This window comes from Carassius carassius, chromosome 15 (genome assembly GCF_963082965.1).
Source record: "Carassius carassius chromosome 15, fCarCar2.1, whole genome shotgun sequence".
Taxonomy (NCBI): domain Eukaryota; kingdom Metazoa; phylum Chordata; class Actinopteri; order Cypriniformes; family Cyprinidae; genus Carassius; species Carassius carassius.
The window spans coordinates 20,834,843-20,855,301 of NC_081769.1; the positions used below are offsets into that span (position 1 = coordinate 20,834,843).

At 36.0% G+C, this 20,459-nt stretch overlaps 1 protein-coding gene across 1 annotated transcript; it reads right to left on the reverse strand.

Moving 5' to 3' along the window:
* Window positions 1-5,737: 5,737 nt before the first annotated feature.
* LOC132158498 (endoplasmic reticulum resident protein 44-like) lies at window positions 5,738-19,852 on the reverse strand. Its single transcript, XM_059567932.1, has 11 exons — window positions 19,696-19,852; window positions 15,104-15,176; window positions 14,904-14,943; window positions 14,010-14,125; window positions 11,733-11,917; window positions 11,482-11,597; window positions 10,712-10,886; window positions 10,065-10,176; window positions 8,719-8,860; window positions 8,000-8,102; window positions 5,738-6,239 (listed from the first exon to the last, which is right to left on the reverse strand). The coding sequence occupies exons 1-11, from the start codon at window positions 19,750-19,752 to the stop codon at window positions 6,141-6,143; spliced, it is 1,218 nt and encodes a 405-aa protein (XP_059423915.1). The 5' UTR covers window positions 19,753-19,852; the 3' UTR covers window positions 5,738-6,140.
* Window positions 19,853-20,459: the final 607 nt, after the last annotated feature.

Below are 20,459 nucleotides of genomic sequence, written 5' to 3' on the forward strand. Positions count from 1 at the left end.
GTGATTAATTGCATCCAAAATAAAAGGTTTTGTTTACATAATATATGTGTATTTTTTATTATAGTATATATAAAGACAAACACACAGCATATATTTTCCCAAAATTCATGTATTTACATGTATATATTTATATAAATTATATCATATATATAAATATATTTAATATTTTAAACGTAACATGTTTTTCTTAAATATATACATGCATGTGTGTATATTTATATATACATAATAAATATATACAGTACACACACATATATTACGTGAAAAAAAAGTTTATTTTGGATGTGATTTATCGCGATTAATCGTTTGACAGCACTAATAGATATATATCTATTTATATCTATACCTATATATCTGTATGTGTGTGTGTGTCTATATATATATATATATATATATATATAATAAAAAATACACATAAACAAAAACGTCTATATATATATATATATATATATATATATATATATATATATATATGTGTGTGTGTGTGTGTGTGTGTGTATAAAGTTTAAATACAACTGCTTATTTATATATATATATATATATATATATATATAGCTGTAATTGTAGAAATACCAGTGCTTCATGTATCATTTCTTATGATCTTTTGTGTTTTTCCTAGCAGTTAACACATCTGATCAAGATGTTTCTGAAAAACAATGCTCAGGTTTAGATAAAACATTCTTGGGTTTACCCAGGCTCCTCGTGTATTTCATGTGTCTTTCTATGTTCCGCTGGGGTGGCTGATAGATTTGGGTGAGGTTTCCCTGTAAGGCTTTGATAACACAAGCCTCAGAGAGGCAAATCTAATACTGAAATCAATGTGCTCTGAGACCTCCTTCAGCACAAACAACATTTGAATGTTATTTGATTACAGTCCCCAAAGGGTCAGCAGAAAAGAACAATAGCCTTTTATGGTTTATCCACCCCGTATTTTAGTTTCACTTGTCCAATATCATAATAAAATAAAAATGGTCTGTTATCAAACACTTGTTCTTGGTCCTTTTGCAATACTGATTCACACAATGTTCTGTAAGAACCACAACATACGCTTTATCACAGGATTCAGTGGCAGTTACTTAAAAACCAACTTCTCAAAATCTGATTGTTTTTGTCCTGACTTCTGCTGCCCCCGGGTCTCATGCGTTGTTTTTCGGGGTGAGCAGGGGCATCCCCTCACAAACACGGAGCTGGGTCTGAGACGCACACTGGCCCCCACGCCTTCCTCATAACACAACACACTGGACTTCCCCTACGATGGGGCGAGTGAACATCTCCAAGAGCACATGCAAGCCACCCTGTGCGTGATGCACGAGCGAGATAGCCCGAGTGCTGAGCTCTACATTTGTTCGGCTGTGCTGCTCACGCAGGGAAAGTCCCAGGTGGCTGACCTGCACACAGCCGAGTGGCAGACACGTTGCACTTTCCATATTCTGCGTGCTCAAATGGAAAATATAGCAGGCCATCTGTGGTGCTCTGTGATGTAATCTCCATAGGTCTCGTGATGTCATGGGTTCCTGCTGTGGGCGGGAAGATGTTTCATGACATCAGAGACCCTTTTTGTTGTGTCTCCATTAAACACCTACTTCAGAGCATTTCCATTTTACTATAAAGACTTAGCTAAAGAGCTAAAAGTCATCTTTGATGTCTGAAGATAAGGATGGTGGAAGGGAAAGCGTAGTCACTTTAGGTCAGCTTCCCTAAAAGTTTATAGTTAGAAATAGTTGTAAATATTTCATACAAATATTGTACAAAGACATTTCCAAGTGTTTGTACACTGTCATTTAAATATTGTATAAAGTATATTAAACATTCTCCATATTTAAAGCTGTTTCCCCCACACTTGTAATTACTAACATGTGGCCTAAATATTAGTCTGCTCTTATTAAAAAAGTACTTTAAACATTAAACTAAATATATATAACATTTAGAGGCAAACTACTGAGCCGTTTATTCAGTTAGATAACATTTTAAAGGGATGGTTCAACCAAAAATTTTAATTCTGTCACCATGTACTCAACCCTGTATGACTTACTATCTGTTGAACACACAAGACAATACTTTAAACTCTTTTTGTCCTTCGATCAAAACAAATAACAGTGGATCAAAAAATGCTGAGATATATATATATTTTAAATTTTGTATTGTATGTTTCACAGAAGAAAGTAAGTGAATTTATGAAAGAATTTTCATTTTTGGGTGAACTGTCACTTAAATTATATAATATTTCACAAAAATCTAAGCTAGTTGCTGTGGTCACTGAAAACTGAATTTACTGCTTTTTAAATGGACAGCAGTCTTTAGTACTACTTATATACTTTTATAGTCATCAGTTTCTTCATATTTTTAGGTTTATCTTAACATTTTTAGTTTCAGTTTTTTACTTTTAGTATTTTATTTTTGTCCTATTGACATTTTCATTTATTTAATTAAAATTTTACTAAACATTTTAATGATTTTAGTACTTACTGTAATTGTAAATTTATTTCAGTTCATTTCTAATTTAGATTGTTTTTTGTTTTTTTTCATCTATATTTTTATTTGATTTAATTTCGGCTTTATTTCAACTACCAAAAGTAATATTACAATTTTTAATTAACAGCAAAAACACTCTTGGACTGTGGGTCATTTTCAATAATTTCATCCAAGAAATGTAATCACTTTATTTGTCAAAGAAGCCACTTATGTATGGCAGTAATTCTTCAAATAGAGTTTGAAATGCAGCTTCAATGTAGTTGCTTGTGATTAAAGTAGCAGATGTTGGTGCAAAAAAGTAAATTGTTCCTTCATCCCGTCGCTGGTACAGTAAGGCACTAATATGGCCCCTTAAGGGGTTGATAATGTACAAAGATGTACCTTTAAGGATACCGCCCAAGAGACAAGCTGTAGCTGTCTTAATGTATTGGTTTTACAGTACAATGAGTACATACTGTCTGTTTACACCACCTGTTGACTTTGGGACATACGTAGTTTCATTTCTTCGTAGGATCAAATGACAATTGACAAATTTTAAGAAAACATAACTGATAAAATCAGGCTTTTTGAGCAATTACATCCTTTGTGCAACCTTAGGCTCACTTTCTTGATGTTATCTTAAAGCTACAAGCTACCTTTTTTTTTCTTCTTTTTTTTTAGTTTAGTCATCTGCAAACAGTTGGAGGGGTAGCCCAATTTTGGTGTGCAGATGGATTATAAAGTGCTCACAAGGCAATATTTTGTATTTGTGACATTGCTCTCCAACATTAGATCATTAAAACAGGACATTTGGATTGAAATGCACAATCTTTCTATTGACTTCCAATGTACAGACAAACAGAAATCAGTGGGAACTGACACTGTTTGTTAGTGCATAGTGATAGTGAAGTGACATACAGCCAAGTATGCTAACTAGGGATATACCGATACTGGTATCGGTATTGGCTGATACTGAGCTCCTGGACTCATACTCGTTAAAATGCCCCGATACTACACAGAATGTGATAAGTGCCATATTCAGACAAAGAAACACCAACAACAGACAGCAAGATGATTAAGGTTGTCTACGTAGGATATTTATGCAATGAATATAATGTTAAACATTCAGTATTAAAGCCTTTATAGCTGACGTGCGCGAGCTGATAAAGCACGGTGAGTGGATTGAGCGTGAAGTGGCGGAGATGCGCGAGCTTGTCGAGTTAATATAAATTTAATCACTGGGAAGTTTGTAGTTCGGTCGGATATGTCAAAAACAAGTAAGTAAAACAATGCACAAGTTACTTAACGGTAGGGAGGGAGAGAGCGAGAACGCTCGCGCTCTTCTGTTGTGTGATCTTTGATGTGCACTCACTTAGCACACGCATTTGGATTAAAACTAAATCGTAAAAAAAGAATATTTAAAGGGGGATTCACTATAAGTATAATTTATTTTCAATCTTAATCTCACATGACTTTCTGGTGAGAGTGAATCTAGCAGCCTGTGTGTAATGGACTGGCAGTACTACTGTCCCTCTCGTGTTTTGCTTGCTTGAGTGTTTCTGCATTATATGAGTGGCTTTGTATGTAATATAAATTGCAGCACGTTTCAGATAAAAAAAGTGACTTCTATTTCTGAAAAATATCCCAGGAGATTTATAACGCGTGGTACCCTGCATTATTACAGCAAAACGCATTATTACAGCACCAAGTCGCTGCAATGGAGCAGCTCTTAAATTACAGATGATGAACCATAGAGCAAAAATAAACCCTGTAAAATACATTTTAATGGACATAATTGTGAAAATAACCGAAGGATATGCAGTCAAACCACAAATTATTCAGAGACCAGATATAATTTTTTTAAATATATATATTTTTTTCTAGTGGGTGCAGGACACTAGATTTCATTTATGTAAGTGAGGATAGCAAAATAAAGTAAACTGTAACAAATGATGCCCAAAAATTTCTTCAAACAGTGGACTACCAGTAAAACTGATACAAATTTGGGACCAAAAATTATTTAGACCATGTTTGGGGGAAAAAATGAAGTTCAGGTTTGCATGAAGCTGGATGAAAGCATGCCTAGGAGACTACAGACAGTCATTAAGGCTAAGGGTTGCTCGACTAAGTATTGATAGCTGTGTAAATAAGGTCATACTAACAGCTGTCTGAATATTTTTTGGTTGATTGTAATCCATCACATACCTTTCAATCAAAGTTATCTAACGTTATCAAGAAAAATTTGTTCTGACACAGTTTAATTCGGAGTTCTTGTCATATTTTATTACAATCTTCTAAACTGTGATAATGTGAAATGTTGTAGATGTCTGAATAAATTTTGGTTTGACTGTATGTGTTATCTGTAATAAATTAAGTTAACCAGCTAACATTATACATACTCTTTTGGTTTCTGTACCCAATATTTAATTTTTTTTTACAAATGCAATAAAAATATCTTTATCGGCAAGTACCAAAAATAAAAGTGTCTGTATTGGGTGTATGTATCGGTGCATCCCTAATGGTGACCCATACTCAGAATTCATGCTCTGCATTTAACCCATCCAAAGTGCACAAACGCAGAGCAATGGGCAGCCATTTATGTTGCAGCGCCCGGGGAGCAGTCGGGGGTTTGGTGCCTTGCTCAAGGGCACCTCAGTCGTGGTATTGTCAGCCCGAGACTCAAACCCACAACCTTAGGGTTAAGAATCAAACTCTCTAACCACTAGGCCATGACTTCCCCACAAAATGTTTACCATCTTTACTCAAAATACCTTTGTTGCACAGATAAAAACAGCATAACGGTGACAATATACTTTTTTCGGTTGGCGGTCCCTGCCTGTGAGATGATACTTGTAAATTTTATGCAATATCTTTTAATGTACAAAAGTAATGTGATCGGTTAGGTGCAAAAGTAAAAATAAGTGAAACGTTTAATGAGACACAGACAGCACAGAATCTTGTAAAATTTTGTTTTTAATTTACTCTATTTTTTTTTGGTTTCCTTGTCCCCTCTGCTATGACAGATTTACAAATAATCCCCACCTCGCTAAACCCGACCCCCCCCACATAACCCTGCCCCTAACCACTCCCCCTGGTGGAATGGGATGATATGACACTAGCAAGTCTGGATCTTAGCGAGCATGAATTTAAACAAGTCTGGAACGGTACAGTACATGAAAACAGACTAATAAGCACATGTAACATACATGTGCGCGCACACACACACAGGGCACGCTCTGTTGAGGACTGGAGTGAAACACCACAGGTTGGACTGCAGATTTGTGCTTTTTCCCCCCATGATTCCACTTGCTCGCACCTAAGATCCATAATAAACTCAATTTGCTTTCCAACAAAGAGGACCACCAATGTAGCAATTTTTTCCTACAAATCAGGGACTTGGGGAGACAAAAACGTAGGGCAAAAAAAAGAAAACAAAAAAACAAAACAAAAATTAATATTTTTAATTTAGACAAGACCCACAGAGCACAAACATATTTACAAGCTCCAAAAACAAAAGTAAAAACGCTCCTCTTCATTCCCCACCCCAAAAAAGCACAGGGGTTCACCTTCTCACTTTTTTTTATCTAAAATAAAAATTCTGAAAATAGACATCATGCAGGCAGAGGCAGGGCCAGGAAGGCACCAGCTGACTGCTGGGTTCTGGGTTGGGTCTCGATGTGGTTGTGACATCACAGCTCGTCCCTGAGGATGGTGTAGCGCGTCTCACTGGGGGCCAATTTCTGGAAGGAACTCTCTGGGGGATTACTGGCCACCTCTATATTCTCCTCCTGCTGGAATACACACACAAACAGGTGAATAAATAACCACAGATCACCTGCATCTGCAAAGTGACTGTTTACACAGTCATTATTTCGAGAACCAATGCTAGACGGATGTGTTCCTGTCAGCAGCTTGCTCAGCACCAAGGCCACCAGGTTCATTCTGCTGCATCTACATTCAAATGTCAGTACGTGCATTTCATTCAGTCATATTCTTAATTAATGTATGCCTGCATTAATTAGTTTAGATGAACACATTTTCAAAGATTTCGATCAGGAAGAGTTCTGAACTCACAACCTGAGTAAAATGCCTGTCATAATGGGGTACTTTAATTAGCTGAAAAGTGGACAACACTGATTTTGAGCAAAATGTCATCTCGATATATATACAGGCCAAACAGAAGCTGATTAAACTAACATCGCATAATGATGCACTGTTATGTGCAAATTACAAATTATATCTGTAATTTGTTAATAATGGCATTTGAAATTACAAACATTGATACTAATATAAGGTGTAGTTTTGCAGATTGCCATTCAAAAAATTAAGGTCAGTAATATTTTTATATTAATAACTATAATAAGTTTATTTATATAGCGCTTTTTCATAGCTCAAAGATGCTTAAATAAATGCTTTTATTTAGCAAGGATGCATTAAATTGATCTAAAGTGATGGTAAATTACTTTACATTGTTACAAATATTTTCTATTCTACATAAATGTTGTTCTTTTGAACTTTCTATTTATTGAAGAATCCTAAAACTGGACCCAACACTGTAATACTCAACAGTTATTATGACATGTTAAAATATTCGACAATATTACTGTTTTCGTTACTGGGTGATCTGAGAGACTTGTTCACTTGAATACTCAACAGGTCATCAGTTGCATTGTGTTTGTCGAAAGCGTGTCAACTATTTGGACTTTCTTTTAACAAAAATTTCCTTGTTAGGAAGATTAATGCAAGATAAAGTGTTAATTAATGTATGAGTGGCAGAAGAAAGGGTCTTAAAAAGCTTAAAATATTGTGTGCATAAAAAGGAATTTAAACTGAATTAGTATTAAATAATAAACAAAAACATCAAAATAATAAATAAACATTTAATATTCATATTATAAGCACGGTCAATCAATTAAACTTTTTTCCCTGAAATTATCACGTTTAAACTCACCTAACATTAAAGTTGTTTTGTTCTCTGATTGACAGACATCACAGCAGCGGGGTTATTATTATTATTTTTTGTCTGCTATTTCTTAGCTGCCGTTGCTAAACGTGACACGGATCTGACAGACATTGTTTTCTCACAACCTTTTAAATATAATTGTGCTTTAATATGAAATGATTTACAGCGTGCCGCTGCATTTGTGCATGCAAATAAAGATCATGTTACCAGAACAGTATAGCAGCAGACAGAACAGGAAAATTTTTTTTGCCGACATATGACCAGACAATATCTCATCTGACTGAATAAAGACATTATGCTAAATAAACTAAATTAAAGAAAAAAGAAAGAGACATAAGCAGCAGTTGTGAGTGGGGTGGCCAACCCTTGCCCCGCCCCGTGTTAACGGTGTTAAATATTTTTAATGCTGTTAAACTGGAAAAATTAAGGTGTGTATGTATGTGTGTGTGTGTGTGTGTGTATATATATATATAAATAATCTGTAGAAAAAATATTATATAAATCCAGATTATATTGGCAGGTCCATCTCAAGTCAATTTTAAAAATGAAAAGCAATCCTGCGCAGAAGCTGTGGTGAAATCTGACCTGTCCTGGAGTGCTGTCTTTGGGGTCTGGGCCGTGATGGAACTCTCTGTGCAACTTTCCTGAGTGCAGGTCCAATACAAACTGCCTCAGCTTTCCTGGAACCCTGTTCATATACACAAGGCATCATAAAACTGTCCAAAAAACAAAGAACAACATGAGCAGCATCATTGATTTAACGAGTGAACAGATAAGACCCTAAGAAAGCCGTCAGTCTCCAAAACCACAGCATTTAAACAAAATAATCACATCATCTGTCCTGCCCCAGACGCTACTGACCCCCTGGACAATCAGCTGTATCAAAGACTGACGAGAGGCAGGCTGATAAGGCCCTTATTGGATAACAGGATATACAGAGTGCTTAATAAAAAAAAGGCATGCACTGAATTATGATGCTTTCTGTCAAGTACAGCCTCTGGTGTCATAAATAATTATGATGCTGCAATAAATTAGTAATAACATAGTTATAAACCTATGAAAACTAAGCTACTATGTTCACACACATTACAGCTATCAGTCAAGTGTTGCTAAATTAATTGGCATATCTGGCTGAGGTATGAAGCCCAAAGCCAGTTCTCTATCACTCTTTCAGTGTGTGTTGCTGTGGGCCGAGTCTCCAATCGTTGTTTAATTGGTAGGTGTCTGGAACAAGAGATAACCTGCAGAGAGGAGGCTCAAGGAATCACTGCAAATAAATACACATGAACAAGTCCAATACTTACGCGAGGTCGCTGAATTCTGGGAAGACATACATGTGGCGGAAACTATCGATGGCAATAACAGGGCAGTCGGCGGGGGTCTTCTGAATGTGCAGCAGAGGGTGCCGGAACTTCTCGCAATCGGCATGAAGAAAATTTATAGAACCTGAGAGAAAAGGTACATTTAGATGTGTTGTAAATACAGACTGTGTCTAAAAATCATTTTTGGCCATCAAAACTGTAAACTGTATAAAAAAATAAAATAAAAAAATTTTTTTTCAAAACCGACCAGTTGGTGGGTTCATTCATTAATTTAATAATAAATTACGAAATTATGTAGTAAGGACATTTGGTAAAACGGTCCATGGGACATCAGTGGTTCAACTGTATTTTTATGAAGCTACGCAAATACTTTTACTTTTGTTTTCTTTGTGCACGAAAAGTATTCTCGCAGATTCATAAAATTAAGGTTTAACCACTGATGTCACATGGACTATTTTAACAATGTCCTAACTACCTTTCTGGGCCTTGTATGTGCTAGTCCCCTTGATGTCTATGCAGGGTCAGAAAGCTTCCGAATTTCCTCAAAAATACCTTAATATGTTTTCTGACAATGAACGAAGTTCTTGCGGGTTGAGTAATTTTTTTCAAGTTTTTTCAACTTGAGGGTGAGTAATTTTCATTATTGGGTGAACTAACCCTTTAAAAGGATTCACTGTCATACCATCCCAGATCTACATGACTCTTTCTTCAACTGAACACAAATATTTGTATAAAAATAATCCATTACTATATTTCTAAAAATGTAAACGTACATGACCTCTGAAGCTGATGCCTTACAAACATACAAAACAAACACAGCGGTAATCCATATGTGATAAAACCATGTTTTCTGAAGTGGAATAAAAGGGTAAAAAAACAGGTAGCTAAATGTCATTATCGCTGTTTTCCATGTCCGTGGAGTAAATATTTGTTAAAAGGCTGGGGTGTTTCATATGCATTTGGCCAATCAGCGTCAATTACTTCACTGGTAGTTCCTATATAACTGTTTCAGACCCTACTCTCAAGTAGTAAAAAAAAAAAAAGAGTTCCTAGAAATAAATACTTTCTTAGTTCCTGCGGAGTGAACATGCCAAAAAGTGGGTACTTCCGCCCAATAGTTCTAGGAACTATGAAAAGGTTTCTCCAGTGCGAAAGCCCCTAATGTCTTGAAAAGCAATGCAGATGGTATAAGCCGGTAAGAGGAAACCTACAGTACATGACTCCATAGCCAGAGTAAATACAAGTAAATGTGCGAGTTCTATGAGTGGCTTATATCACAATGATTAAATATTGACCCGTCCATGACCCTTTCTGATCTTTATGTATACCCTTTTCACTGATTAGCTGGCGAGCCACTTCTTGCTGAAATTTCTCCAGACTGTCTGTGTCATCCTTCTGATGGAAGAGGATCAGGAACGGGATGCCCTCCTCCGTCAGTTCCTTTACACACACACAAAAACAAATTCTAATTCTTAAGCAAGGCGGTACAGACAGTAAAAAGTCCCATTTCTGTTATACAATGCATTAGCACTGATGGAACATTGCTCTGATTTGTGGACCAGAAACAAATGCAGTCTAATGAGTTTTGAGAGTGTGTAGGATGTTTGGGTGAAGTGCAGTTAGGCAGAGGTGGGTCAGTGGAGCAGATTGTGGAGAACCTGCCCTATCACCAAGCAACAGAGACCGAAGATATTCAAAACATGCGGTCAAGTAAATCAAAGAAAAAACCCACACCCACTAAAGGACATGGCATGCGGACGACTTTAAAACACAAACACACTTGAAACGTACACAGTCAGATGTGCTTGAGTGTGGGAAAAGTACACTGAGGGGGAGGGGACTTTTCTTATGCAAATGATGATTTCGTTGTTCGACTGCTAGATGTACACAAATAACAAATGTGGACAAAAAGTAGGCTACATGCACTACTTCTTAGACACACACAAAAAATATATTTTGAGAAAAGAATGCATACCTCTCCATTTTCAAATGTGATTTCTCGGACTAACGGCACACACTTGTCTTGCGTCCAGGCATAGCTGAGGTCAAAATTTGTGAGTGAACCCATGTAGACCATGTCAGGAGCATTCTCTCCCATTGGCTTATAAATAATATTATCACCACTGAACCGCTCAGGCTTAGAAACTTCCCTGTAAAAAAAACGAGAAAGGAATAGAAACATTTGGTAAAATTGAGGCGATCAAGATTTAAGTTGATTATTCACAGTCCATTAAGATAACTTTTATATCATGTTTTCTCTAATGCTATGTTTAAATATCAGAAACAATGCATTATCTAATAGAATATGCATTCATTTGCATAAATCTCAGTGTAGAGAAAAAAAATTATAATGAAAATCTACAGACACAAATAGTAAAAATATACTAAAATAAACACTTAAAGGTGTATTTTGGATGTTTTCTTTCCACTAGTCTCAAAACTGATCAGTACTGCCTGGAGTGTCTTGCCTTGGAGAAACGGTTCACCCAAACTGAGAATTCTGTCATTATCACAAACTGTACTCAACATTTTAAACCTATATGTTTATACCCCTTTTAAGGCCAAAGGGACTGGGACTTCCAGTGTCATTTCACTGGAAGGTCGAATTATGACAAATTGATCAAAATAAAAACATGAACAATTCACCCATGCATGTAATAAAATCAGGAACATGCATTTAGAAAACAGGTTCTGTGAATTATCACACGTCATGCTGACTTCAAGTATCTTAAGTTCTTCCCTTACCCAAACGCTGCCAGGAAAACACAGTCATCTCTCAGGATGTTGGCAACTTTCTCATAAGTATGGTAATTGTCAGAGTCCCTTTTTTCAAAGTAACCAATTATGGTGCGTCTAGTCCTCTGAAAGGGAAGGAAGGACATTGAGATGACACAGCAATCATTCTTAGTCACTGAACCTAAAAAGCACTTTGGGTAGACATTTTAAATGTACTAGAGAAATTAAACTGTTTAGTATTGTGATTGTGAAACACTCACATCTATAGTGCTGATTTCTTCCAGATTTTCTATCGCTTTGATTGGATCCACTTTCTGCTGGCGGATGAAATCAGCGATGGCGGTCACTGACCTTTGACCTCTGTATTCTCGCTTCATCATCATCCCATTCCTGAACAGCTTCATTGTGGGGTATTTGCTTATCCTGTAGCGCTGGGCTATATCAGCTATAAGTGAAAAAAAATAAAAATACTCAAAAACTCTTACTCTTATTTCAGCTAAACTACCATTTAGAGTTTGATGTTGGTAAGATTTGTATAAGTTTATTAAAGGATTATTTCACCCAAAAATGAAAACTAGCTCATGAAATTACTCACCCTCGAGTTATATAAAAAATTGTCTGTGATCTTTCAAGCTGTTTAATGCCACTCAGTGGGTGTTACATGCATCAGTCCAAAAAAAGTAAAATAAAAAGCCCCAATCCATTAAAAAAAAGTGTCTCACGTGGCTCTAGGGGGTGAAAAAAGACCTCCTGTAGCGAATCGATGTGTTTTTGTAAGAAAAATATACAAATTCAATTCTAATCACTTTAATCTAACTTGAGCTCACAGTTCCGGTGTAATGACGTATGAGTTCTGCTTTGCGCATGTGCCGCTCAGAAGTGACGCATGCAGAAATGCACCGGAAAGATCAAAACAAAACAACGGTCACTTATTAGAAGTACAAAACAAGGATTTGTAAAGAAGAATGTTGGAGGATTTCGATATAAGCCAAGAGGAGCCTGGTTTTCCTTTGCTAAAGTAAGGAATTTTTTCTTCCTTTACTCCTGCTAACAAACATTGGTTTTTACGAGACTCATGGCGCATGCGCAATGCTGACCTCCAAACGTCATGCTCCCAGAGCTGCTTCTGTGTACAACTGATGGTGCAAGCTACATTAAAGTGATTATTACATCTAGAATATGGATATTTTTCTTACAAAAATGCATCGATTCCCTGCAGAAGGCCTTTGTTAACCCCCCCGGAGCCATGTGAGACACTTTTATGTATTATGGCGCTTTTTATTTAACTTCTTTTGGACTGATGCATGTAACACCCGCTGAGTGCCATGAAACAGCTTGAAAGATCAAAGACAATATTTAATATAAATATAACTCCGACTGGATTTGTCTGAAAGAAGAAAGTCATATACACCTAGGATGACTTGAGGGTGAGTAATTTATGGGCTAATTTTCATTTTTGGATGAACTTACCCTTTAAAGAAGATTTTTATGCTCACTAGTCTGCATCATTTATTTGTTCATAAATACATTAGAACAAGTAATATTGTAAAAAAAAAAAAATTAAGATAATGGCTTTCTATTATGATGCATTTTAAAATGTAATTTATTCCCATAATGGCAAAGCTGAGTCATTACTCCAGTCTTCAAGTGTCGAAGAATCTTTCAGAAATCATACTAATATGCTGATTTGCTGTTCAAGAAACATTTCTTATTATTATCAGTGTTGGAAACAGATAAATATTTTCGTGGAAACTGTGGTGTTAGGATTCTTTGATGAATAGCATTTATGTGAAAAAGACTTTTGTCATTTCTATTTCATCACTGACTAATATAAGTATTAACATCTCTTAAAAAAAAAAAAAATCTTACTGACCCCAAGCTTCTAAATGGTAGTGCATGTTAAAGATGTCATTTGAATATCTAAAGGTGTTTTTAAATCAATGAAACCCAACAGAATGAGGCGACATGACTTTTCCCGGTCACACTTATTTCTCTTTGCTTTCTAATACATAGAAAGGTGAGTTTTAGGACCCAAATGTAGAAAAAAAAACACTTCAAGCTTGGAGATCATTTGCGCTTTGGAGAACAAAATATGGATCAATCCATGAATATTTAGTTTTTTAGGTTATGAGAGGGAAAGATCAAAAGGTCAGAGGTCATGGGTAGTCTCATTTTAAAGAGAAAGATGGACTCCAGTCAAAGTACAGAACCAAAAAATGTGAAAGAACTGAAGAAAGTAGAGAAGAAAGAAGGGGGGAGGGGGCCGAGACATGAAAGTCAACTGATGTCGGGGGTAAATACTCCAAAGCCGATCGGCTGGAATCAGTCATGCACCGTCTCTCGCTCACACACACACACACACACCCACACTGTGGGGTATCTTTGAGCCGCCTTGACTTCACAGAAGATGCAGTTTTGTCATTAACCCATCAAACACTTTACAAGACATCAATAATTCTGTTTAATTTGCTTTATCTCAAAGGCTAAACCAATGTGTGTGTGTGTGTGTGTGTGTGTGTGTGTGTGTGTTAACTCACAGTGCTGGTCACAGTCCACCCGGGCAAACACCACCTGTGAAGTGTCTGGAAATTCCTCCCGCGCTATATTGGACGCCTCCTCAAAGATGGGGTGGAGCATCTGACTGAAACGGCACCTGCAGAAGATACACACAGATAAAATGAGCTCATTAGTGGATACAGATATTTTACATTACCAGATGTTAGTGGAAGTTATTCTTTTTTCATTTCAGGTCAGTTCAATAAAATCTAATGTAACCAAAGATCAATAAAGCTATTTGAATAATAATAATAATATTATTATTATTATTATTATTATTATCTAGGGGTGTAAAAAGATATTGTGTCACAATATGTAGCAATACAAAAATGCAACTATGTATTGTGAATAGTTCACCCCAAAATGAAAGTTTAGAAAAATTTTATTAAAGCTTTTTTTCCACATATAAACAATGATCCACATATAAAGAGCATTTGAACTTCCATGTTTATTAAATTTATCATTAACACATTAAAAATAAAATACATTACTTATTATAATACAATATAAAAAACATTTTCATGCATGTAGTCGGGGACCGATTACAAGCATACATATCTAACAATTCAGTATTTTTAGCTAAGAAGAATCAGGAAAATTAATAATTTGGTTAATGAACAGTACTTTTTGCTAGCTGTTTATTATATGTCCTAGAAGTAATAATCCAAAGAAATAACCCCTACCATTGTATTTTTTAACACTAGAGTATGGCGAGTGTATTGGATTGTGATATCAGTATTGTGTATTAACCCTAATAACATCATCATCCCCAGGACAAGTCAACTTAGTTAAGTATTCTTGTGATCTACCCATATGGGGAACCTGCACACAACGCTCATGAGCCTTTCTAACCATCACACATCTGGAACACTCACCAGTCTGCATAGAAGTTGACTAGAGCCACCCCTGCATTGTCTGTGGAGAGAAACGTGTGGTTTAATTTCATTTGATCTACTACAATGACAAAGCACCATTAGATAACTTACACCCACAGGTGCAGTAACGGTCTGATTGAAACTACTGATGAAACAACCTCCTTCAAACACACAAATAAACAGGGTAAGAAGTTACTCACTGAGGATGTCATCGATGTTTCCAGCATCCAGACTGGTGATCTCTCCTCGTCCTGGAGTATACAGACCCGTTACCTGCCGACAACAGAGGTGCTTCATTGGTTTGTATGTGTGCATGTCAGTAACACTGATATACCATTATCTTTGGACAGTCATATTTATAAACTATAATCTTATACAAAACACCTGCTTTAAAGCAGGGTCGAAAATGAAAACTAGACAAGCCTTCAGTTAAGAAATTAATGGAATAAGCTCAACATCAACTAAAATTATTACCATAACTTTTTTTCATTTGCAGAACTGTGTGTGGCATTTGAAATATTGCTTGTATTAAGTCTACATATTGAAATATGGAGAACACAAATCACAGAGCATTTTTAAGTTTTCACCCTTTCAGGGTTCTTACAAATAAAACATTTTTTGTTTTATTTTTTTATAAAAAGTAAACAAATAAACAAACAAATATGCACCTATGGAACAGTGAATCTTTGCTGACCTGTTCCATCTGACTACAGTGTAGCAGTTTGTAAAGCTCATATTAAGTGTGCTACTCTATTGCTAACTTCTATTGAATCCACACCATATTATATTAAATCATCGTTACCCTATTGCAAAATAAGTAAAAGCAAAATGTGCTTGAAACCATTGTGACAGTCGAGCCTATATTTAATCATCTATCATTTTGATTCTTATTGATGTACCACTGGATTAATGATTAAAGTCTAGTGACTAGTAGCTATAAGAATTAGTCCTAATTCTCTTTTCAACAAAAGATGTTTCACCTAAGATGACTTTTTAAACAAATAATTTTCTATATCTATATTTTTTTCCCAAAAGCCCCCTTTAATGAGAAAGTACATTTAAACCTCACTGTTAGTAACCGTGAGAACTGATAAACTCCCATAATCTTATCTAACTGTGATCAGTGTGCACTTTAAATTCCAATCACATACTACTACTCAAACAAGGGAATTTTGATAAAATACAGAACAGCTTTTTGCTTAAATTTAAATATATACAGGCATAGCCATGAAATATCATTGGTCTGTCTGATATTATGTGCAATATACATCATTTTTAAACTAAATTAATATGATTAGTGATTACCATATTTTGTAATAATACTACTACTAAATAATGTACTTAAATATTTAGAGCATTTTAGTCATCTACACACATATTACTGAAACTTATAACTGACATGAGCAAAACACTCAATTAATTTATTTTATCATAACAATTAATTGCAGAAAAATTTCCATAACTGTCACAGACTTGCCTTTCTGTAACACAAAAAAACAATGTAACAAAATGTAGTTTGGACTTTTGCCATTTTTTTTTGCCATGTGACGATATTAGTCTGGCTGATTCAAGGTGGTATAAATAATCTAGCATTTTATTTTGTGTTATTACTCTGAAATGATCATATCACTACCAAAGTTCATTGAAGCTAAGTAACGTGGCTATCTAATATGTGAGATAAATGGGTTTGATAATGCCACGTGTAAAAGAAGCTGACTGGTGCATGAGTCTGCTGTTGCTTGCTACATTTCACTACATCCTGTTTGACTCACTGTATCAAAGATAGCCTGAAGACAGGTATAATGCTATACTACGCACATCTTCACCCCTCCTTAAATAAACACTGTGAGACAGAATAACTTGACAAGTACACTGTGAACGGCAAGACTGACTGCAAATTATATGATGCAGAGCTCCTCACACTTAGCTGTCTTAAAGAAACACTCCACTTTTTTTGAAAATAGGCTCATTTTCCAGCTCCCCTGGAGCTAAACAGTTGAGTTTTACCGTTTTTGAATCCATTCAGCTGATCTCAGGGTCTGGCGGTAGCACTTTTAGCTTAGCTTAGCATAGATCATTGAATCTGATTAGACCATTAGCATCTCGCTCAAAAATGACCAAAGAGTTTCGATATTTTCCCTAGCCATATTGGTCTAGAGAATGGCATCTTTTCATTTTCTGTCAGTCTTAGTACACGATGTAACTACAGAAGAGTCAAGTTTTAAATAGGACAAATATCTAAACTTTTTAGTCATTTTTGAGCGAGATGCTAACGGTCTAATCGGATTCAATTATCTATGCTAAGCTAAGCTAAAAGTGCTACCGCCGGATCCGGAGATCAGCTGAATGGATTCAAAAACTGTAAAACTCGACTGTTTAACTCGAGGGGAGCTGGAGAATGAGCCTATTTAAAAAAAGGGGAGAGTTCCTTTAAAGTCCATGATGGAATACTGAAACTATTATAAGAAGGAAAAAAAAATGCTCAGAACTAAATAATATCAAACACACACACACTGAGGCATATGTAAATATGTCCTACTCAACAAAACTGGCATCTGCTAAACAACACTGTCTAAATTCACTGGCTAATCTCTCAGACAACTCAAGTCTCCAACTGCCACAACACAGCCACAGAAACAAAACAAACACACGGCTCCGCATGGGCTGATCTCAACTTATCTCAATCGCAAAGTACAAAATCACAGCTAGACCCAACATATGGCGTGTTTAATTTGGACACACGCATATCCATTTCTTAATGAGATTCATCACAAAGAGTTTCCCAGCTCTAATATGGGAAGTTTCTACTCAGACAAACAAACAGGTTTGATCAGCAGGTTCTACAACTAAATTAACATATTTTAGAGTCTAGTTCCTGAGTATTTTTCAAATGCTGCAGTCTCAATTCATAGGTAAAGCTGCAAGCACAGAGCTGTTGAAAGAATTAAGGTCCATTCGCACAAAGAATGACAGTGTCCACACCAATAAAACTCAATGAAAATTCAATACAATTCAGTATATTATAAAAGCTCACTCAAGTTCATCTGCTACTTTAAATGCTTGAGCATTTTAAAATAGTTCATTTAAAATTGCTCTGACGATGATCCATACTATTGTCCCCACTGTGGTTTGGACTTCACAATTCTTACAGAATTAAAATGATATAGTTATAGTTATTGTCCTTGATGCGAATGGGCCTTTACTTTTATATATGTTTTTATGGTTCATCAACATAAACATTTTGATTGCTGCTGAGCAAAAATTACTTTTATTTAAAGATGGCATGAAATGAAAATTCACCCTATTTATTTTCTAAATGCATGTTATGGATATTTTCTTTTTGAGAGTCTTTTAAACTCAAGTGTATGTCAAAATATGGAAGAAATTATCTGTCGCTCTCTACTTTAAATATGTCATCAAATTAGTGTTATGTAGCTTGTGGAGATGTGCGAGAATGAGTTGTGATAACATTTATTAAAATGGGCTGAAATCATAAATCAGTAATAGTTCACACTGTTTTTCAACCGTATCAGGCAAAAGTGGGTTTATTTATTTCCTGCTATCATGAAATTGCTTTGAAACAATATCAGAAAGTGAAGAATGAACAATATCACACGGTGAAATGAGTTGGGATTACACACATTTTAACTCATCCTATTGAAATGATTAATAAAAGACAAACAGAAGCTCTCAGAGGTCAATCTTAAACTACCTCTGCTCTGAGGTGACTGATATTACTTTCACAAATGAAAACAATACCAAATGTCAAAACATTTATGATCATGAACCAGTATTATAGTCCTGCTAAAATACAATCAAAGAGCAATTAAAAGCTTGTTTAAATGTACGACACAGGCAGCAAAGTTAACGCTGCTGTGGTTTTCACATCATGCTGTGCTGCGCTGAGCAGCGCGGGTCACTTCCGGGTTGACAGCCAATAGGATTAGGCCACAACAGAGCTGTTCACCAACCGGTTTCTTCACTGCAAAGTCGCATGAAATGGATCCCAAAATATCCCTCTCTTTATTTTAGGACTATAAATTCACTGTTGACCTGAATTAATTTGTTAAAGAACTTTCCGTATTGAATAGGCTCACATAAAACGCTGTCTACGGAACTTCACAACTATGAATAAGACTAAGATACTCGTTAGCACCTCAAACGTGTTCATTCCATCAAGGGGCATTTATCATTTACAACCCGTGCAAGGTTCCCAAACTTGCGTGCCTTCTTATTCATCAAAAACTCTTTTATTTGCGCCATTATCTACACTATATTAGAAAACTCTCCTGGCCCTTTCAACACTGTATTGGAACCTGCTTTAAATAAAGGTTGTATGATTGAATGACTCTTGGTTTGCTTGTAAACACTCTAAATGATTCATATAAGTTGGCAGGTTTCTGTGAGACTGTGGTTGTACATTAAATGGGAATAGTCGGCCAACAGGCTATAAACTATCAAAACGTCATACTTGCAGCTGCATCATGACTACAAACCCGGTAACCCTAATAGCTGGTTAGCCACATTAGCCAGCTGTTTAGCACTCTCTGCAGCTAACCAACATTCATCACAGGCCATTAAACCTATTGACATATTCAGAAGTGACATAGTTAAAGCCGCCAGTTCTATCAGATCTGGAGACCTTATTATAATAACCCGTTAAATTACCAATGTGAATCAAGAGCATCACATCCAAGTCAATCAAACCATTCCAATAGCTAGCGTTATATGAGCTAGCAATTGCAAGTAAAACTGTGTTACTGAAAGCGCGCGGGATTACTCAGCCACATACCAGCAAGAGGGTGAAGTAGTGCAGTTCGGGAGCGGGTATTATTGATGATAATTTCATTGTATAGTGGTGTTGGTTGAGGTTGCGATGTTGTTGGATCTTGCCAGTCTCTCGACACCACCTCCTTCTCCTCTGCTGCAGGAAACAAGCAGTACATACGCCAGGACCACGGGAGCTGTGATTCCGGGTTTTCTGGAATTGTTGGAAGTGTAGTTTTACAATGTTACGGTAGTCGTTCAGTCAACAAATTGTTCTTTCTTAAAAAACTACAAATCCCTATAAAGGCCGTATGGTGAGAATGTGGCCTATGGTATTTGTAGTTTTCTTTACATACGTGCCCCAGATGTGTTTGCGGTGTCAAGATATTTAGGAGTATCATTGACCAAGAGCTGGAATGAAATTACAAAAAGGATGAAAACAGCGAAAATACCGCAGGGGAAAGTTGGAAAAGTTCGTGATGTTTAAAGTCAGTGATGGAATTATGTTTCACATTGAATGTGGTAAGTTGCATCATCGTTTCCCAACTGTATAACGGGGATTTTTTATTGTGTTTAGCAATCAAGCTACATGCAAACACTTTCAAAGTTATACATTATTTATTGCATGAATCACTGACACAGTCATTCATGTTTGCATTTGTTAAAATTGTTTAATTATTTGCAGCTTGGAGACAGTGTTCATGGATATGCCAGTGATTTCTGCAGCTGATTCATATACTTTACTTTGTTTTAGTGATTTATCTACCAATCCAAACCCACCACGTAGGC

Coding starts and splice junctions, on each gene's coding strand:
- LOC132158498 (XM_059567932.1), bottom strand. CDS start 19,752: ATGAAATTATCATCAATAATACCCGCTCCCGAACTGCACTACTTCACC. Junction 11,598..11,732: donor AAGAAATCAGCACTATAGAT/GTGAGTGTTTCA, acceptor CTTCCCTTTCAG/AGGACTAGACGCACCATAAT. Junction 6,240..7,999: donor AAGACAGCACTCCAGGACAG/GTCAGATTTCAC, acceptor GTATTCCAGCAG/GAGGAGAATATAGAGGTGGC.